Genomic DNA, 22,147 nt, shown 5'->3' on the forward strand with positions numbered 1-22,147 from the left:
TTGCTGTTTCTGCTAAGAAGGACAATAGGCATCGAGATATATAAGAGGGCACAAGAGGGGAGGGGAGGGAGAAACCGGATTTTTTGTGGTGGCGGTGGTTGGTGTAATACTTCACCCGCCTCCCCTCTGTATCCTCCATCTCCCCCTCCTCCTTCTCCTCCCTCCATTCCTCTCCCCCTCTGTGCTGGTCCTATTCTTGAGGACTTGCTTGTGAAACAGGAGAGATAAACAGACACTGAGCGCAGAGGAAAGGACACGGGGAGAGATAGTGTGTTAGAATTTAGGAAATACCTCCCTCCCCTTCCCCTGTCTATCTCTCCATCTTCATCCCTTGTCTCTTCTTTAATGGATAGAAATTATCCTGGCACAGGATTCGGTGATCTGGGCGCTGGAACGGGATGGAGTTACGAGAGATCGGCGAAGGCAAGGTAAGGCGCCTGTGCAAGTACACTTTCATGCACTGGATGCATGAATATGCTTAGCTGGCTGTAACAATGCCTCATGCCGACGGACGGACGGACGCAATTCATGTTCCCACTCTCTCTCGCTCCCAGTGCTATGTTCATTCACTTCCATGCATTATATTGTAGCTGGGTCCACGTACAGCCATCAGTATTGTCATTTCTGAGGGAGGAGGGGGTGTCTCGAAAATGCAAGGAATGCGATTGAGAGTTAATGCGTGATACGGAAGGTAGACTGAGACAGAAAAGGGGGAGAGGGGCGAAAAGAGGGGGGATGGGATGATGTTGCTAGCTAGCTTGCTAGCGTATTATCAAAAATGAAAAAATCAAGCCTTCTGCCTTGGAGGCGCACCAAACCGGACATTGCATGCCGGACTTATACGCTAATTCAGAGTAGCGAGTAATGCGTGGCAAAATTCACGTTGACAAAGCGTTATTTTGGAGGCAACCGATTACAAGCAAGCACACAACATTATATTTGGGAATTAAATGGTTGCTAGCTACTGTATGCAGCTTATGCAGCTGTAGCTAACATATTTGTGTAAAATTAAGAGGGTTTTATTAAAGAAAAATACACGTTATAAACGGGTAAAAAACCGATACATATTTATCTGAACGGGAAAAATAATAGAAGTGAAGTTCCTTACAGTCAACATGCATTATTCAGTTACACATGTCACAAGACTGACTGCAGCTATATTAAACGCTACTAACTCGTATGCTTACTACTCTCCGTCATTGCATAAAATTAAAAACAACAACCCAAACTTTGCATAGCCTGTTGTGTTTAGTATGTTATTATCTAACGGAAAAATACTATCTTTGTCGTTGAGGATACTGTCGTTTTAGTAGTCACTTGGCAACGTACCAAAATTGTGTGTAGTGTTCCCGAGTGTTCCTCAGTGAAATTACAGCGTGACCGACGGAGACGTGCACACTGTAAACATAAACGTAAGACGCACTGCAAACGTATTTGCAGCCACAAAGGTTTAACAAAAACAAAATGTGACCGATAAAAACTTATTGGATGAGATATTTAAATATCTATATTTAAACGATTGAATACAATTATCTGACAAGGTATTTCCATGTTTAATTTTACATCTGACTAGCCATTAACTCTCTGTAGTAACAATAGGCTTGCTCATAACAGTTGATACTTTAGGAAGTGCTGCATTATAATATTAAAACAGTGGTGATATTGTCATTGTCATACCTGAAAACGGGACTATTACAGTGTCGTGCTTTCGCTGTTTTAGTCGTTCAACCGTGTTCCACTATTTTCGCGGCCTACTTACAGTTCAAAGGCACCCGGCTACGTGCGTTTTCAGTCGCCGTGACAACCAAATCAATCTTAGCAGCGTACAGATCGCGCGCACAATCATTCTGGGTGGTTTTACTGTCTCGCGTTGCATGTAGTCAGTCGTGAAATGTTAAGAAATTTGAATAATGATAATGTTGGTGAATTCTCTGTTTCAGTGGAAGCTGCAATGGGAATTATTGTGATTAAAAAACATTCATGGAGGTTGCATTTCTTTTCTTTTTTTATTTATACAAATGTGTCAAGAAGTCTCATCATTTGTGCATTATTGTAACACTATTGGAGGGGGTCCTTTTTTCTTACATGACAGAATAGGGCTATTCTTTTGGGCAATCATCCCCAAATGCATGGACATCTCTTTCATGTGTTAGGAATTCCATTCAGGCTAAGATCACACGTGCTGTGTTACGGTTTCAGTTTTTGTAACGGGTAGCATCACCCAGACTGCAACCCGGTATCTCTTGCTGACTCTTAGTCCTAGCAAGTCCGTAAAGGAAATTCTCTATTTTCTTTTGGAATCTTTAATATTGTGTTTCTGACTCAAGAGCATCTCTGTAGACTCAGGCAGATTGATAGAATCCAGAATATTAATGAGTTCAGGCTTATGATGATGGACAAGCTTCAGTAGGCCTAGTGCTGCTGCTGCAGAGGCTGAAAGCATCAACTGGATAAAATAAAATGAAATGAAATTCGTTTCACCCAATATTCTCTCTTCTAGTTTCCCAAAAATTGCTTCTGCTTTTGAATAATTATTGGATATGAGACGATGAAGCAATGATGAAACACCAAGAAGAGTAAAATTAGCATAGAATGAAACAAAATGACACTGGGGTCTGTGTAGGACACCACATTCAGCTATATTGATTCTTGTTATAAGAAATGTTGTTGCATGTGTTAATATTAAATGAGAATAAACAGATAAATTCTGCAATTGTTGCCTGACGGGACTTTTGCACATTGCATTTTGGTTATGAAGCCAACAAAGGCATTCTACTCCATGATGGCAAGGTTCACTGTGCCCTCTGTCCTTTTTTGGGCTGTGTACATCCACCACACACCTCTGCACGGATCTAATGGAGATTAATGGCCATGACTGCGTTCCCTTTCAGGCTGCAAACATTTTGCACCTGTTGGGGGGACTGTGTTAAATTAGTGCCTATATAATTAGGAGCAGTCTTGTACAGTGGATTCAATCAAGCTTTCTAATTAACCCTTCTTTTCGTTTAGTTTTTTTCTTGTTCCTTCCATTGTTTATTTATTTTTCATATTTTCTCTCTTTCCCTGTTATTCTTTTCCCCTCCATTGTCAAATTATGGTTAATCAGCTCAAGAACAGGCGCAATAGCAGGAGGTGAGATGTTTATCAGGAAGAAGTGATTGAAGGTTTAAGCCAGCATGATGAAAAAAATGAGAGCGGAGAGTTTGAGAGGATGAAATTATTGGATCTGGAGTATTTATAGTGTGGTCCAAATGTATACGATATAACTAAATATCATAATATATACATAAAAAATGTATGATTTGTCACTATTTCTAGGTCACTAATTAAAAAGCACCTTTGTGACATTGGCTGTGGGAACGGTTACAGTATACAGATATCCTGATAAAAATAGGTGCACTAAGTTGTCTAATAATTTCCAACCCCACTGTAAGATGTATGTATGTAAGATGTCCTTCAATTTACGTAATTCTTCTGAAGTTCATCATCTATTCCCTGATCGTCTCTGAGCTGCCTCTTTGGGAATAAGAGCCAATTGTTGTCTAATTTTCGTTTGCATCACCTACAAGTCACAATGCTTCCTATGGTTGCACAGAATAATTATTTTATGTACATGAATACTCACATTTGAAGAGAGAGTACAGATTCTATGGTGTATTAATTATTTAAGATAAGACATTCAGTTGCAGGATAATCGTCTGCCTGTCAGGGCACATCATGTTTTTTTTTTTCAGATTGTTCATTTCCAGTTCATAACTTCAACATATTTCTAACTTATTTTTTCAAAGTTATTTTTGCTGGTTTGTCACTTTTGCATGGTACTATGACTGTTGTTTTTAAAGCAATGACTCAGCTTATCTACGATGCTTGCCTTGTTCTGATTAACCTGTAACAAATCCACAAAAGAATCAGTATCAAACAGAGGCAGCAGTGTATCAAAACATCATAAGGGTACTTTCGTCATGGCACTGTATATTGTGTATTATGCCAGAGGTGCAATCAGTGAAGCAGTTGGCAGCAAGAATGTGTGCTCTCACTCATACAGTACATTTAAATGTTTAACCCAGTTCATTAGAGCTTTTATCCAGTTACTTACACAAGTCTTGTGCTTTCTAAGATGAGGGTGTTTTTAAAAGAGATGGACATGCTCCCAGATGGAACCCCCTCAGGATGGACATCAGTTGTCTTTGTCACATTTATTAAGGTCTTTTGGGAGACACAAGTATTGAAGTGACTATATTGAGACCAGGAGTATATTTAATGACAATGTAGGCTAAATCGATTCTTGCATCCTATCTCGATTGAGAAGGATTTAATGACAGACTGTGCATACAGATTGTACAGATTTATTTAGGTAATTCTTGAATGCTACACTACAAGATTTGAATAAGGTCTTTCTTTAATAGGATTTAAAATAGATTTTCTGGTCCACTCTACCGCTTCTGTTGAATGACACCCACCCCCTCACCACGCGCTCACTCAGTATGTGGTGTCTGTGGCTTCCCACTCTGGTCTCAAAGTGAGAGGGATCTAGACTAACTGAGCTGTACTCACACTAAGAGCCTGTTGAGGATGGAAGGGAGGGGGTTACCAAGGCAATTCAGTCAGTGGAGAGCTTTTATCAATGAACGCTCTGTGTCTTACCTCAGCAACATCCTAACCACCATTGTCAACTGAACTGGCCACTCTCTATGAAAGAGAACAACAGAGATAGTCTGCAAAGACTGCAAAAGACAGTTGATTGGCTGGCAACAGGAAGAGTGGCCAATCAGAATTCTGAGCTGCACGTCGTGAAGCATAGCAGTGGTAAAAGGCACAAAAATAATTTAGAAAATTATCTTGTTTTCTATTTCAAGACTTGCATATTGATGAGACAGCATATTTGCCTTATGTATAGAGTAGACAATATTGAGAACACTGTTTTATATGGTGTGATTATTGTTGTTGATAATTTGGCAAAATCAGATCCTGCAAGCTTTTAGGGAGAGAGAGGATATGGAAGTGAGTAGGCTTATTAAAGAGCTAATCTTTGTGTGGGGCTTTAGTGTGAGAGGGATAATGCCAAGCTGGGTCAACTGATACTCTATACAGAGATTTAGTATAGTATATGGTGTAGATTTAGAGTCTAGAGTCCAACAGACTTTTTCACTGCCCGAAGAGAGGGGGAACAGTAAAATCTGTCCCAATGTCGCACAGGAGGTTTTTGATACAATACAATAAGATATGGTTCTCCAAAAATTACATGTAAATGAAGAAAACATGAGGGGTTGATGTTTCAGGAAGTTTGAAAAAGACTGCAGCAAAAAGTGATGTCATAGTTAGATTGTATATTAATTTGGCTAATTAGAGAATTAAATAATTAGTAATTAATTAGATAAACAGTTTAGTACAATTTAATAAATAAACCCTTTATTTTATAATGTATAAGATATTGATAAAAGATATTGATGCATATTAAATGAAGAATGTCTTTTTTAAGAGAAAAACAATAGTCAGAGAACCAAATCAATGACATATGCAAAAAAAAATTCTATGTACTTAATTATTTTCTCTGCATTCTAATTATATATGTTTAATACTGGTGAGATTATGCCACAGAGTTATCTGTAACACCTGCCACACCATCAGCGCCCGATCACCCAACTCTGCCCGTTCCCTCATTATCTCCAGAATACTAATTCACCACACCTGCACCCGCTCGTCACCTCCAACACATATATGCCCTCACGTCCCATTGACTGGTCTCGTCCGAGATTCGTAAGACTCCTCTGAATTCCTGGAAAACCCTGTTAGTTATCTTCATCCTGTTCCTTCCTGTCAAAGATTCCGACCACTCCTTCTATCATCTATTCTCACTCATCTCAACTAGTACCATCGAGAAGTCTCTCGCTACAATTCCCTGGAAGTTATCCGTATCCTACTTTGACTGGTGTTCATCAATTATCTGTTTTCCAACATTCTAGTAAACTACTCACCTTCCATCCCGTTGTGTCTCTCCTCTGTTCCTGACAGATTAAACATGTATGATTAACAATATATAGTTATTACAAAATTAACAGTAATATTATACTGTTAGTTTATTATTATGCAGAATTATGAATATTAATGTTTTTGTATAATTTAACCATAGAAAATTAAATTTTATTTACAGTTTTGTCTTGAATTGATTCTATTAAATTTTATTTATTTATTTAAAAATTAGACCATATGAGTGTTATAATGTTCCATTTAAAATACTAAATACATTTTTTTGGGGAAAAACATAGAAATGTTTAAGCACACAAGTCTCATTTACAGTATAAATATTTAATTGTCCATGGCATAATATATAAATAAAAAGTAAAGGAAGAGAACAAGGTTGTGTGAGGCACCCAAATTTCATATAATGCATAAAAATGTATCTTAACAATTGCTCTGTTATTGTGTCACTTTCAGTACCATTCGCTCAGTCAATTACCTCTTTTTGAATCCTCTGTTATTCAGTTTGGTTTATGGGAGCTCCAGATCCTCCCATCCAGACTCAGAACTCCTCCACCGTCAGCCTTATGCCACACCACACCCCCTACAAGGATATGCAACAAATCATCATCCAGGAACTTCTGGACAGGGTGGGGCATGGGGTGCAGGAAGGAGCTTAGGTAAGGTCTACAAAATTGTTAATAGTTAATTACTGAAAAATTTTCTTCCAAAAAAATATTTGATTTGATTTAACACCAAACTGACCTCCTCACAGTACTGTAGTTCATTCTTTACCTTGATGTTGAGATGTGTAGGGAAAAAAAAGACATCCTCTGACCAGGTGTTAGACTTTGTCTTGATAATCATCTTTCACAGGGCTCTCGGGGTTGTTTGATACTGGGCTACATCATGCCAGTCCCTCAGGACCAGATGCTTCAGTTATGAACTTGATCTCTGCTTTGGAATCCCGAGGTGCTCAGCCACCCCCCTCTGCCTCTACCCTTCTCTCTCAATTTCGCACCCCCTCCTGGCAAACTGGTTAGTGATGAGATATATTGAATATATAATTATCTAATTGTGAATAGAGAAATATATGATGAAAGAAAGATAGAGAATCCTCTTATTAACTGCTGAATAATTTTCTTTTCTTTTTCCTTTGCTTTCCCTCTCTGTTGCTGTAGCAATGCATACTCCAGCCCCTGCAGAGCTATTCATTTCTGGTGCACTACCTGGCTCTGGCTCATTTCCCTCTTCCTCTGCTCTGTCGGCATATCAGCACCCTGCATCCTTCTCAGGGCGCTCCTTCCCTGGAGTTACCCCATCATTATCTCTGCAGGACACACCTACCTTCAGTCCTACTTCCAACGGTCTCCTGTCACCCCATGATCCTTTGCTGCACATTAAAACGCCCTCTCAGTCAAGTCTTGGCTTTGACCGTCTTCTGTCTTCACAGACTGGGACTGCTTCATATAGAGGGCCACAAGAGCCCACTAGTGCTCCTCCACCACAAGCACCTGCATCCTCCTCGACACGCCACTTACCACATCAGTTTAACCTGCTGTCCTCACAGCTGCAGGATCAGTCCTCTCAGCTCTACACTTCTTCTGTATTTTCTTCTGCACCTCCTCAACCGCCACAGTCCCAGGAAAGAGCCATCCCTAGGCAAGACAGTGTGATTAAGCACTACCAGAGACCTTCCCCTGGACAGTCTCAACTTTCCTCTTCTACACCTCATCCCCTACATCACTATCTTAGTTGTGGTGCATCAGGATACCAGCAGATACCCCATCATCGGCATGGCTCCTCCATAAACTGTAGTCCACTGGGTGAGCAGAGTCCATCATCTGACCCCAAACCCTCTCCCCGATCAGAGCAAGTTTACCGTCCTATCATCCAGCCCCCTTACACCTCCTCCTCAGTCTCCTCCTCAGCTGGCTCGGGTGGTGGTATTGGGAAAACGGGAAAGAGTTCCAGCTCAAGTAGTGGCTACTCTTCCTCTGGTTCTTCCTCATCTCGAACCCCTCACACTCCTCCTTCTGCTTCTTCCACCTCCTCTTCTTCCTCCTCTGCTTCTAATCCTAATGTCTCATCCAGTAACTCTGCTGCACCCTCAAGGCAGCAACCACCACCTCAGTCAGCACCACAACCCCCGCCACCTCCACCTCCCACAGTGTCATCCTCTGCTACACAGCAGCAGCCACCCAAACCTTGCCTGTCCACATACGGCTCTCCGGTTGCTCCTGTCAAACCAACTGCTGGCCTTCCTGGTCAAACCCCGCCACAGCAACAGTCATATTCACCAAGCCAGCCACCCCCCTCTCACTTGCCCCAGCCATATGGGGGATTCAGTTCTCCGCAGACCCAGGATCTTGGTTCCAGCCTCGGGGGGTCAGGAAAAGCTTATGGAAGCCTTGGAGCAACAGGACGTTCATTTTCAGCTGAGGTGGTCTATGGCTCTGATTCAGGATATGGTTCTTTGCCACCATCTCTTGGAGGGGCAGGAAGTCCCTCACTGGGCTATGGTGGAGCAGGACATTCACCTGCCCTAATGGTGTCTGGAGGTGGTACCGGTACAACAAGCAGTACCACTGGATCAGGAGCAGGTAGTTCAGGAAGTGTGGGGGGTGGTTCAGGTGGTGGTAGCACTAGAGTACCAAGTGGCACAGGATCATACCACCTCCCAGATTCTAGCCCTTCACCCTCAAGTAATTCTGGAATAGTACGCCCAGGTCTGCACTCTCCAGCCCCAACTCGCCTTGCACAATCACCTGGAGGAAATGGGGGCAACAAGTACCTATCCTCAGTTCTCTCCCCAGCATTTCTGGCTTCTCCACAAGGATACTCAGACACAAGGGTGCCACCCCAGCAAACACAGTCTTATCATGCAACGCCGCCAAAATCTAAGTCTGATTCTGATATGCTTGGGGTAGAAAGATCTCAAGAAGAGGATGAAGAAGATGAGGATGACTTTTTGATTCAGCACTTATTGCACTCACAGAGTCCAGCACCCAATCCCTCCCAGCATCATTCTCAACAAGCTCAGCAAGTAGCCTCACAACAACCACAGCCCCAGTCCATTTCCCAGAGTAGAGATGGAGGAAAGTCTCTCTCAGGTTATGAACTGAACAAGGCATCTGAGGAGCGTTATCATTTACAGAGTGTCATTCGGACAAATAATACGACCAACAGTGTGGCTTCAGTTGCTGCTGGCTCTTGTGGTCCAGGCACAGGTTTAGAGAACCAGTTGGAGATGTCACTGAAAAAGCAGCAACAGACTAAGACTGATAGAGTGCTATCTGTAGCTGGTGGAAATGGAGGTCGTGGTGCAGTTGATTCTTTGTCACACACTCATTCCCATGGTCAACATGACTCCCTTGGTTCAGTGGTCCACTATGGCAGAGGAGACCCTTACAATCATCAATCACATCAACATCACCCTCAGCATTCACAGCACTCTCACCCCCATTCAATGTCCCACTCACATATGGATCTTAAGAAAGCTCAGGATCCTCCAGAATTACCCTACCTGCGGAAAACTCCAGACTTGCAGCAGCGACAGACTCAGTCCTCCCATGGACTAATGGATTCTCCACCTGACCCTTCTCATCAAAACACACAGGCTCACCTTCTGCAATCTGTCCTTTCGCATACCACTCGAAACAAGATGGATAACCAACAGGCTCCTTCACAGCAACAACAACACCCAATGAGTCAACAGGCGATGATTGGACCAACTGGGGGATTGGGTACTGGTGGCTCTGGTGGAGTAGACACTCAGCCACAAGCTTCTCAACTTCAACTCCAGCTCCAGTCCCAAACTATGGAGGTCCACTATAGCCGTGAGGCTCAGCGAAACCAAAGCCAGTCAAGTCAGAATTCTGTTTCACCATTAGACATGCTAGAGAGATCTCTCTCTAGGACAAATAGTCGAGAAGGGACAGGGCCCTCTGATAGAGTTGGTGCTGGAGATGGGAGCACTGCTGATCATCACAGACAACAGCAACAACATAGGATGTCCACACACCATCAGTCCCACCACCCTCAACAACCATCAACAGAACTTCATGATTTCTTGTCTGAACCTGATTTGAGCATGTCAACCTCCTCTCATTTGCACCATATGGCTTCACATCATCCACCCCCTCATGCCCACCATCAGCCACAGACACACTCTCACCATCAACACCCTCACCAGCACCCTCACCACATGCAACCAGCTTCTGGACCACCACAGCCTCAATCCCAGCCCAGGGAACAAGACCCACAGCTCTCACAACCACAGCTAGATCAGCTCAAAGAGCATCAATATGACACTGGCAGTCCTGTGGGGAAAACAGCTCAGAGCCAGGGTCAGAGCCAAGAGCAGCAACAACGGTTTGTGCCACTGACATCTATTTGTTTCCCAGATTCTCTTCTCCAAGATGAGGATCGATCCTTTTTTCCAGGGATGGAGGATATGTTCTGTTCTGAGGACTACAAGGCAAGTTGTGCTGGGGGAGGTGGAAGTGCAGGACAAGGAGGTCAAGAGGGTGTGCCAGAGGCACATGGAACAGTACAAGATGGAATGGATGCAGTTAAAACTACGGGTGGTGGAGGGGGTGCATATGACATGATGGGTCACCATAGTGATCAGGGTTATGGTCAGTATTGTCACAGTTTGTCTGAATCTGGCAATGGTACTATGCACTTAGATTTGGACCCCTTGAAATCCCATGAACTCCCATCCACTGTAAACACAGAACAACTGGGCTTAATTCAGTCTCAGGGCCCAGGCCTTGGGATGGGTAGCACGGGACACGTTGTGGATGGAACTGGAAACAAAATGATGGGCTCTTCTGGTGTAGGTAGTAGTCCTGGCACAGGGGGGCTCACCTCACCAATCTTTTGCTCTTCTAGACCTAAAAAACTTTTGAAAACAAGCTCATTTCACCTCCTTAAACAGAGGAAAGACCCTAACGCGCAATCACAGGCTAAGAAGAACTATGCCCAAGAATACGAGTTTGAGGATGATGAGGATAAAGCAGACGTTCCAGCCGACATCCGCTTAAACAGCAGACGTCTCCCGGACTTGCTTCCTGATCTCGTTTCCAGTTGCAGAAAGTCCGGAAGTGGTTCAGGGGTTGGGAGTTTAAGCCCTTTGATGGGTGATTTAGATTTCTGTCACCCTTCAGGGTACCCATCCCTTGGACCTCCTCCACAGCTGCTCCCACATGATGCTCCAAAGAAAAGGGGGAGGAAACCCACCAAACCTAAACGTGAGGGTCCACCAAGACCCAGAGGTAGGCCACGTATTCGCCCTCTTCCTGAGCCTCCATATTGCAGGAACATGATAGGACCTGGTGGAGAGACTAGAAGGGGCCGTGGTCGAGGAAGAGGGCGTGGAAGGAAAGATGATCAAATGTTAGAAATGCACAGAGACATGAACAAGGGGCAGAACTACCATCAACAACCACCTCACCTCCATCATCAACCACAGTTACAACAGCACATGCACCAACATCTACAGCAACAACAGCAGCAGCACCAACCACAACATTTGCACCAACAGCAGCACCTACATGTACAACAGCTTCATCATCAACAGCAACATCAACAACAACTTGCACAGCATCAGCCTCAGCAACAATACCAAGAACCCATCAAACCAATCAAAGTAAGTTAAGTTTTACAATTTGCACCAATAAGATACAAATTACATTTGTTAGTTTAATCGATCCATCATTTCCACAAACCTAAAGTACGTATTCATTCAAGAAATAGCTTTTACGTAAAAATTTAACTTCATTTTGTCCTACCAGATTAAGCTCCATATTCCCTCCATGCCCTCATCTGATTCCCTCCTGAGGACAGACTCCCTGTCTAGTACAGATCCAGTTTTGTCTGATGGTTCGGTAGGATCTGCACCATCTCTTGGTTTGAGCCCAGGGCCCACTACTAGTGTGGATCTAAACAGAATTGACATGAACAGAAATGATATGAGCTGTGGTCAGGAAAAGATGAAGCAGAAACCTCAAGAGGTGAGTCTCAGCTTGCTAAAATGTTTAATGAATGTTGCAATTTAACAGAATATTTTTTAATAACTCCAGAATTACTCTTATCTCTTAACTCTTAATAACTTCATTGTTCAATGTATAATTTGCATTATGATTTTGCAGTTAAGTCAATTATTTATTGCAATAACTATCCTTTCATAATCTTTAGATAGGTCTGTTTTACATAAAATTAGTGTCTTTGTGACCAAAAACATGACAAACCATGTACTAGTTCATATTGGGTCTATTTGATATACTCAAATGATCTACAGATTTAGAGCAAAGTTTAATGGAGGAGGTGCATTTGGAAGAGGTCAAATATGTGGAAATATGAGTGTTGGCAGCTGTGATAGATTAATTTTACTATATAAAAATAGTTTGCTAAATTCTTTTTAGTTAACACTTTTTAGTTAAACATTTTTAGTGGACTTGTAAATGTTTTATCAAGCATATTTATAGTATTTTTTCTTAGCCTTGCATAGCAAAATTAGACAGTATTAATTAGCAGTAGAGAGGATTGGTGGGAAGCAGTATGTGAAATAAATTATAATTTATCTATGGTGTTTTGTGTAGAAATTTGCATGTTCTGTATATACAATGTTTGTTTTATTTATCTGCAGATGTCCTGGGAGAGAGACATGGATGACCAAATGACCCCAGAGGCCTGGGCCACCATGCAGAAACTCTCTGGCTCAGTAAGACTTTCATTCATTTTTATTCTTGGTCCAGGTGTAATTCTGACAGAAGACAACAAACCACTCATATTTTGACCAAAGGACACATTACTAAAATATACAAAGAATTAATTTACATTTCTTTAACATCATTTATTTTTACTGAGGAAGCATTGTTCTCAGTGTATTCACTTTGCCACTAGAGGGAGCAGAGTACATAGACTAAGATGATTGGCAGGCCACCCTGATGACTGAGTTCTTAATAAAATGAAATAAAAGAAAAGGAGAGCGCTGTTGCTAGGGTGGCTGTTGCTAAGGTTACGGATTCATATGACGGTAGGGTCTCCAGATTCCTCTTCGTCATCAACCACCCTGCTGTTCAGTAAGGTGTTTTACCTCCCTCTTGACACACCTAATGTAAGAGAGTGGGACTACACTGATTATATAATATAAAGATGTTAATAAAAAAAATACATTTTATTACAATTTATTTGTAAGCTCTTTTCTGGTTGTATATTTATTTTCCTTGCCCCTATTTTGTATTTTTGCCTCGTGCTTAAACATTTCTGTGCTATTTGTCTATTTTTTGCATTTTGTCATCTTCTGCCTCTTTAATTCCTCTGCATTTCTTGCTCTCAGACGGAGGAGAAATCTTCAGAGCTGAAGTCGGGTTTCATAACTTCCTTTCTGGATTTCTTGAAAACGGGGAAGAAGCAGCCAGGCACTGAAGATCCACCTGGGCCCCTCTCTGTGGATGGGTGCACTTCCACAGATTCCTCTTCAGTAAAGGGGGGCATTCGCCCATTATCCCCACAACCACCTCCTCCACCTCCTCCCTTTGGGGAGAATGAGGTCGATGGAAGCCTGGGTCTCAGTAACTGCCCATCCCCCTGTAAAAGACTTGACGAGGAGCTCAAGAGAAATCTGGAGACCCTACCGTCATTCTCCTCAGATGAGGAAGACTCTGTCAGTAAGAACCAGGACCTGCAGAAGAGCATCTCATCAGCCATTTCTGCCCTCTATGACACGCCCCACAGCCTTGTTGCCATTCCACCTCCTCCTACACCATCGCCTCCCACTCCACAGACAGTTTCTCTTAACACCCCCCCGCCACCCCCACAACCTGAATCTGTCCCACACATACACACTGAACCTGAGGTGGAGATGCACGCATCACAGGAACTGGATTCACACTCACAGCCCAACCCACAGGAGGAGGCACATGTTCTAGGCGAGGATGATGAACAGGGAGAACCTGTGCAGCAGATGCATGAAGAAATACAGCAGAAGGAAGACAGTCAGAATGAATGTGACGAGGAAGGAGATGAGTTGGAAAAAGACAGAATTGAGAAAGAGGAAGTAGATCAGATAAGGCCAGAGGAGAACAAGCAGGAAGAGGAAGAAGAGCTTGAGAATGAATTGCTGGTTGACAGTGAGTATATTATTAACATACCTACAGTCAAATATTTAAATTGATAAAATATTAATTCTTCCATTGTTTTAGGATCTCTATCTGAGCCTCCTCCTGCACCTCCTTCTCCTCCGTCCCTTTCTCCTTCTCCCCCAACCTCCTCCTCCCCGTCCCCTCTGCCTCCTCCTCCTCTATCTCTCCCCTCCCCTCTTACATCTCAAGAAGAGGAGGAGAATCTACAGCAGCAACAGCCACCACTGCACAATTCCCTGCCTCCCAGCCCCTCTCCACCTGCTCTCCCCTCTCCCTCTCCGCCTCCACCCACGCTGCCCCCCTCTGCTACACCCCCACCATCCCCCTCCCCGCCTCCTCCCGAAGAACTGCCCCTGTCTTCCCCGGCCTCGCCCCCCACCCCCGAAGATGCCCCAACGTCTCAGATCACTTCGCTGCACCTGGCTAAGAAACAGTCCAACGCGGCCATCGCAGGAGAGAGTGAGGATGATGACAGCGAGAGTGGGGGGGAGGGGATCTTCAGAGAGAGGGATGAATTTGTAGTGCGCACTGAAGATATTGGTACTCTTAAGGTAAAAATCCTCTGCTTTTTTATTTTAGAAGTATAGATCTTACCATATATTTTGGGAATGTCTACATATTCAAGAATATTGCAAAGATAAACAGGATGCTCTTGAACATATTTTTAGAGGAGACATACCTCTAGATTGCAAACTACTGTATTTTGGATGTATATGCCCAGATATAGTAGCAGCAGATAATAAATACCTGATGGGTGTGCTTTTGGCAGCCAGTAAGAAGGCAATCACATGCAAATGGTTAAAACAAGAGAGACCAACATTAGATGACTGGATAGATGTGACCATTGAGATTTATATGATGGAAAAGATAACTTTTTTTGTTAATTTGACGAAAGATGAAAGAAAATGGAGGAAATGGGTTGAATATGTATCAGAAAGAAGGTCCGATTTTGCTGCCATACTTAAATAGATAAAGATTAATATATAATGTATTTGTTAATAATTTATGTTTGCATGTGTGTGTAATAATAATTCTTATAAATCATTTGAGATTATAATAATAAGTCATTTGAGGTTGTTAAGGATGGAATCTATTAGGACACATGTTCTCTCCCTGGATGTATATAGTTACCCCTTTTCTTTTCTTTCTCTCCTCCCCTTCCTTTCTGTGAACAAAACTGGAGTACATTTTATACTCAAAACACGTTAGGTAATTGTACATACCTGTGTTTGTAAAGACACTTTGTGATTGCATTGAGTAAACTGAAATATACAAAAAAACACCCTCCCGTTGTTTCAAACCTGTATGAGTTTCTTTGTTCTGTTGAACACAAAAGAAGATATTTTGAAGAATGTTGGGAACTACACAGTTGACGGTAGCCACTGACTTGAAAAAAATACTTTTGGACATTCTTCAAAATAAGTCATTTTGTGTTCCGCAGAAAAAAGAAACTCATACAGGTTTGAAACAACATGAGGGTGAGTAAATATAAAGGGATAGTCCACCATTTAAAGTTGCAATAAAACGGAAGTAGCGGCAGATTTTGGCAAAATTTATTGGATTTTGAGATGTGGGCATTGGCCTTAAAAATGAATGCAAGTTTGCTGGAGGAATGTGGAGAGTCATGGTTTAAGCAGACTAAATGATTGAAGAAGTTTAGTATTGTTTCACTGAAAGGTCCGGTTATGTCATTTTGATCGAACATTATGACGTCAAAAATAAAAAAAAGAATGATGAAATGAGATTGGTGAATTTTCATTTCATGCTGATTTTGTCTTTATTTGATTCTTAATTTTCTTGGCTTTTCTCAGCTAGCGCTGCAGACTGGACGAGAGCCTCCTCCAATCTGGAGGGTCCAGAAAGCTCTGCTGCAGAAGTTTGCTCCTGAAATCAAAGATGGTCAGCGACAGTTTTGTGCTACCAGTAATGTAAGTGTCTTTTGTAATTTGATGAGCATTGATAGCATTCATTTGATGTCTTGGATTAAAATGTAATGCTACACCACCACAGTAAACTCCTCTGTCACTCTTTGGCAGTATTTGGGCTACTTTGGAGATGCAAAGATGCGTTATCAGCGCTTATACGTCAAATTCTTGGAGAATGTGAATAAAAAGGATTATGTCCGAGTGTGCTCGCGGAAACCCTGGCATCGGCCCAGTCTCACACTGAGGTAATTTCACCCTAAATGACCTTCTGAAGGTACTTTGGTCCTTTGATATATATTAGTTAATACAGTAGTTACTGGCATTCAAAGAGTTACCATGATTTACTCACCCTCATGGTGTTTAAAACCTGAATGTTTTTTTTTTTTTAAAGAATCTTCACGTTTTCATTCGATAACAGTATACAGGGGTGCCATGTCTGTCAACCAGTAATTTTTTTTAAAAGCACTATACATAGTCCACCCATCTCCTGCACCATATTCCAAGTCATCTGAAGACATGCAATAGGTTTGTGTGAGAAACCAGCAACATTTTTATATTTATTTCATTGTTAATCAATATGGCGATTGTGGCACAGAGTTTGACATTTGATCTTGAGACATGCAATAACTAAGGACATTGGCAACCAACCTGCCTGATATGCTTTAATTTTTAGATTTTTTAAATTTTTATTCCAAATTAACAGTATACAGGTTTGAAATTATGTGAGCGTGAGTAAATTATGGAATTTCTTTTTCAGGGGAACTGTCAGTTTAGTCAGTATATTATCATTATAACATTGCTAAGATGAAAATCTTTTCTTCCCATCAGACGCCAGTCTCTCCCTAAGCCACAACCTGTACGTAGCCTGACTCCACCTCGCATGGAACGAGAGGATAGAGAGAAAGAGAGAGAGAGGCAACGGGAAAAAAAGCAACGAGAGCAAAGAGAAAAAGAGAAGGAGAGAGAAAAAGAAAAGGAAAGGCAGCGAGAACGAGAGAGGGAGCAGATCGAGAAATCTAGGAGAGAAAAAGAGGAGCGGGAGAGAGAACTTGAAAAGCAAAAAGAGAGGGAGAAACAAAAAGAAAGAGAAAAAGAGAGACAAAAAGAAAGGGAAAGAGAGAAGGAAAGGGAAAAACAAGAGAGAGAAAGAGAAAAGGAAAAACAAAGGGAGAATGAGAGAGAGGAGAGAGAGAGACAAAGAGAAAAAGAGAAGGAAAGGGAAAAACAAGAGAAGGAGAGGGAGAAAGAGCAAGAGAAGGAAAAGCTCCAAGAACGACAAACTCAAGAGAAGCTAGAGAGGAGAACGGCAGTTGTGGAGCGCGGGAGGGTCAAAGAGGAGAAGAGAGTTGCAGAGAAGAGGGTTGACAGGACGAGGAGCAGGCCTGTGAAAGTAAAGGCAGAACCTCCACCTAAAAAGAGGAAGAAGTGGCTTAAAGAAATGCCCTCTTCCTCTGATTCAGACTCTTCCCCTGACCCACCCAGTGAGGATGAAGGTTTGTATGGATTTGTTATGTGTTTGCAGTTTACTGTTTACAGTTTCCATTTGTGTGTGGTTTTGCAGAAATATGCAAAGCTATATCAGCAGCTTCTTTCAATGTAACTGCAGTACACACTACAGTTTACACACTAAAAGTTTGGGGTTGGTAACAATTTTTTTAATGTTTTTGAAAAAAGTCTGTAATGGTTGCATTTATTTGACTAAAAATACAGTAAAAACAGTGATATGAAATGGTAAACATAGTCCTGTGATGTCAAAGCTGTATTTTCGGCATCATCACTCAATTGTGATCCCTCATCACTCAGACATCATTCAGTTATGCTGATTTGCTGCTCAAGAAACATTTATTATTATTATCAATGTTGAAAACAGCTTAATATTTTGTGGAAACTGTGATCAATTTTTTTACGGATTACATTACATTGCTTATATCCTAAGCTTGCATTATGATGAGGGTACACGTTATTTATTTATTTGTTTGTTTGTTAGTTAGTTCTTGGCTGACCCATGACCTTGCTGTTGATAGCACTGTGCTCTACTGATTTAAGCTAGTTATTTGTCATTTTTAAAAAACGGAATACACGCTTGCTGAATAGTATTCAGCAAAGTATTCATTTCTTTAAAAATAAAATAAAAATCTTACTGTCTGCAAACTTTTGAAGGGTAGCGTATAACATTTTAGTACTTTGGCATTCTTTGAAGTACACTGTTAAAACCATGATACTGAATGTGAATATTGTTATTTCAAATTACCATGGTATTAACTTTTATACCAGCACAGTACTTTTATGTAAGGTTTATCATGGCTCCCAGAACTCAAAACCTGCTTAAAGGGTTAGTTCACCCAAAAATTTAATTTCTGTGATTAACTACTCGCCATCATGTCGTCCCGAGCGCTTGAACATTGAACATTGCAACTTTCAAGGCCCAGAAAGGTAGTAAAGACATCATTAAAATCGTTTCATTTTTGGGTGACCTAACTAAGTTCAACATCCATATTAAAGGGTTAATGTTGGATTTCCTGTTATGTGGAGCCTAAACTATGTTGTTAATTTGTGTGTGTGAGTATTTTCAGGTGATGGTCTTTTGTTTTTTCACTTGTTTTGCATCTGTTCCATCCTCAGTATCCACACGCAGTGGGATAAACAATCGGGCCATGAGAGAAATGTTCCGCAGTTATGTAGAGATGCTGGTCAGCACTGCTCTGGACCCTGACATGATCCAAGCTCTGGAGGACACTAACGGTGAGCACGCCTCATTTGGTTAAATATAAATTGCCTGTGTGGAGGATTGGTTTGGGTGATTAAGGGAAAGAGGGATAGAAAGAATAATGAAAAAGGAGGTTAATAAAGTTAGGGAGGTTGAGAGAGAGGACAATGAGGTGAGACTTGATGAATAAAGACAAGGAAAATATGCTGAGAAAAGAGGAAAGCTAGTGACTACTGAAGGCTGTTCAATTCAGTTTCATTAAATAAGTGTTTAAATGTATATTATTGCTGCTTGTCTTTTGAAAGAAATTACTTTTATTCACTAAGGATGCGATAAATTAATCAAAAGTGGCAGTAAAAAATCTCTAATGTTAGAAAATATTTCCATTTCATTCTGTTATTTTGAACTTTCTTTACATCCATCAAAGAATCCTGAAACAAAAAGGTATCAGTTTCCACAAAAATATTAAGCATCACAAGTGTATTCAATGTTGATAACAAGGAAGCCTTGGTAAGCATAAGAGACTTATTTCAAAAGTATTTGAAAAATCGTAACCCCTTTGAATGAAAATGGAATATTTGTACTTTGAAAAAAATTCTTTGTCACACCGCAGGACTATTTCAAATGAACTAGTGAAAAACTTGATGAGTAATAGGTAATAAGATGGATTTATTTATGTGTAATAATCCCTTTTGTCCTTAGATGAGCTTTATCTCCCACCCATGAGGAAGATTGACAGTATCCTCAACGAACAGAAACGAAGACTGTTGAGGAGGGTCAACATGAGTGTCCAACATCAGGTGACACTGGCTTTCAGTGATACTCAAATGTTATCCCTCTGAGTACTCAAGACCTCTTGATTTGTGTTTACTGAGGAACATGTCTGGCAGTCTCTCACTCTCCATCCTTTCTAATGTAGGAGGCCCTGCACATGTTCCCTCAAATGACAGCAGACTCCCTGGACTCTGGAGCGGTTAAAGTGCACCTGGGTGGTGAGAGTTACAACCGCAAAACCCTAAACAGAGTCAAAAGGAGTCTTCCTAAACAGCAGGCAAGTTGTATAATTTGATTGATTCTCACGTACATAATAAAGTTGTACAGTAAGCAACCCCAAGAAGAATTTAGCCACTTCAGCCATTTAAAAATATATTAAAATGTGGTTGCGTTATGGGGTGTACTGATAATATGGATTGAGGCATCGGTCAAATGACTAACAATATGATATATTGATGCAATGCGAAAAAAATATTTACATATTTTTTATAAATCTATCAAATATACTTTAAAACTTGTTTGAATATTATAAATAGCAAGCGGTCATCAAGTATTATTGTATTTTGCATACAGTTCATAAAAATATAACTGGTAGGTAAAATAATTTAAATATATTGATCACAGTTACTTGCAACATGTTTTGAGATAACGGCAGATATCGTATCGTTGGCTAATAGAATCAATGTCAGATCGTATCATGATGAAACGTCCGATTTACACCTCTTCTACAAAACAGTACATGCTTGCCTTTTAATCTTTATTTTTTTAATGATTACCTGTGTAAACCTTGAGGGAAGTCATACCTCCACTAAAATCACCTAGAGCCATTTGATTAAATGTCATTGCAAAAATGGCATAATTTTTTTGTAGATGCCAATTGCTTTTTTTGTTTTATATATGTCAATGTGGCTTAAAGGTACAGTTCATTCAAATAATTTTCTCACCCTCATATCGTATTGTGAAACACAAGAGAAGATATTTTGAAGAATGTTTTAACTGTTTTGATCCAATTAAGGTCAATGACGTTCAAAACAACACTTTCATTTTATGGACAATAATATATATATATTTTTTTTTTGCATAGATGAAAGAAAGTCAAGTCAACAACAAAGTAAAGTTCATTCTTTGGTGAACTGTCCCTTTAAGTGTCAAAAACCTTTTTGGAGCCATTGCATTTCAATAATGGATCTTTCATGAAGTCTCAGAGTTCTCTTTCTTTGCTTGTAACCCCATCTCTATCTCCATGTCAGGACCTGAAACTGCCGACAGAGACTTGTCGAATATACAGTCTCTATCACTCTCTCCATCACTACAAATATCACACCTTTCTGCACTGTAAAAAGGAGGTATGAGGAAATATGAGCTTATTTGAGAAATGCATCGCTGTATCCGTGTATTAGCTCGTAAGAACCCTCTTCTCTTGTTCTCCCTCTTCAGACGGACAGTATAGAACAGGCAGCTGAGGAAGATCCCGGTCAGGAGGAGGTGGTTCAGCAGTGCATGGCCAACCAGGGCTGGCTAGAGACTCTGTTCAATTCCTTCATTGAACTGCTGAGGCTCAGCAACAAGGCTTAAGATTCAGCTATCGACGTTCCTAGTGCGTCCTATTTGGAGAAAGGAGAAACTCCTCTCACTCAAATGAAACCGGTGCACCGCCATGTTGCAGGAAAATTAGATTTTCCTTTGCAGGATGTGTAAGAGCCAGTGGCGGTTTAAGCCGTTGCATTTTAACATAAAAATGTTTTTGTAAATCTTTCATTCCTCTCTCTTTCATTATGTGTCAGCTCCCTGCGACGGGAGCCACAGGGAGACATTATGAAAACAAAAAAAAAAGAGCGAGAGTGTGTAAAGACAGTTGTCTGCTCAGAGACGAATAAAGATAGTGCCAAAGGGAACAGGGTTGAAAACCTCACTGGTCAGCAGTGTTTTGGCAGAGGTGAGCTTTGAATGCTATGTTCCATGCATACTCTTATATATAAATATGTATTATGAACAATTATGATTTGTATTATTTATACATGGACATTTATACATGGTTACCTCCCAAAGCTGGGACAGTTTGCTGTTATTATTTTGAATAATAATGTTCATGTTTTATGAGGGTGTACATGAAATGGGCCACCCATAACCCCCTATTCTTCCTGTCCCCTAAGATGAAGGACAAGGCGGACAGGATGTGGACAAAAGAGTGGGGACAAAGCAAAGTGTAGTTCCTTTTTTTTCTTCTTCTTTTTTTTTGGTAAAAAAAAAATAGAGCAAAAGAAAAATGTATTTAAAATAAAAAAACGTGTTTTTTCTGTTTGTTCTTTAAAAGAAAATGAGGAAAAAGGTGTATTTGTTCGTTTTCTCAAAGAAAACATGACAGTGCAGAGGGATGTAATAGTTTTTAAAGTGTGCAAAATGTCTGTGTTTACTGTTTGTTTTTTATCTGTTGGTTGTTTACTATAATTATAATTGTTATTATTATTGTTATTTTGGAGGTTTGCTTATTTTTCTCTCCTGTAAATACTGTACAGTTGCTTCGTTCTCTCTCTCTACCTGTCCCTCATCTGTACATGAATCCTCCTGTATTTGACAAACGCAAATAAAATAAAAGAACAATGACTTTATGAAAATGACGCATTTTCACACCA

General features: G+C 40.9%; 1 protein-coding gene across 1 annotated transcript; it reads left to right on the plus strand.

Annotated features, from left to right (window-relative positions):
- Positions 1 to 192: 192 nt before the first annotated feature.
- Positions 193 to 22,147, plus strand: prr12b (proline rich 12b). Its single transcript, XM_077212804.1, has 16 exons — positions 193 to 428; positions 6,484 to 6,638; positions 6,835 to 6,996; positions 7,140 to 11,611; positions 11,757 to 11,975; positions 12,611 to 12,685; positions 13,304 to 14,096; positions 14,169 to 14,659; positions 15,920 to 16,036; positions 16,145 to 16,278; positions 16,862 to 17,526; positions 18,656 to 18,775; positions 19,443 to 19,540; positions 19,660 to 19,791; positions 20,765 to 20,860; positions 20,952 to 22,147. Exons 1-16 carry the CDS (start codon positions 346 to 348, stop codon positions 21,087 to 21,089), a joined length of 7,950 nt encoding a protein of 2,649 aa, XP_077068919.1. The 5' UTR covers positions 193 to 345; the 3' UTR covers positions 21,090 to 22,147.

This window comes from Siphateles boraxobius, unplaced genomic scaffold (assembly GCF_051911475.1).
Source record: "Siphateles boraxobius isolate OS27281-9 unplaced genomic scaffold, OSU_SipBor_1 66, whole genome shotgun sequence".
Lineage (NCBI taxonomy): Eukaryota > Metazoa > Chordata > Actinopteri > Cypriniformes > Leuciscidae > Siphateles > Siphateles boraxobius.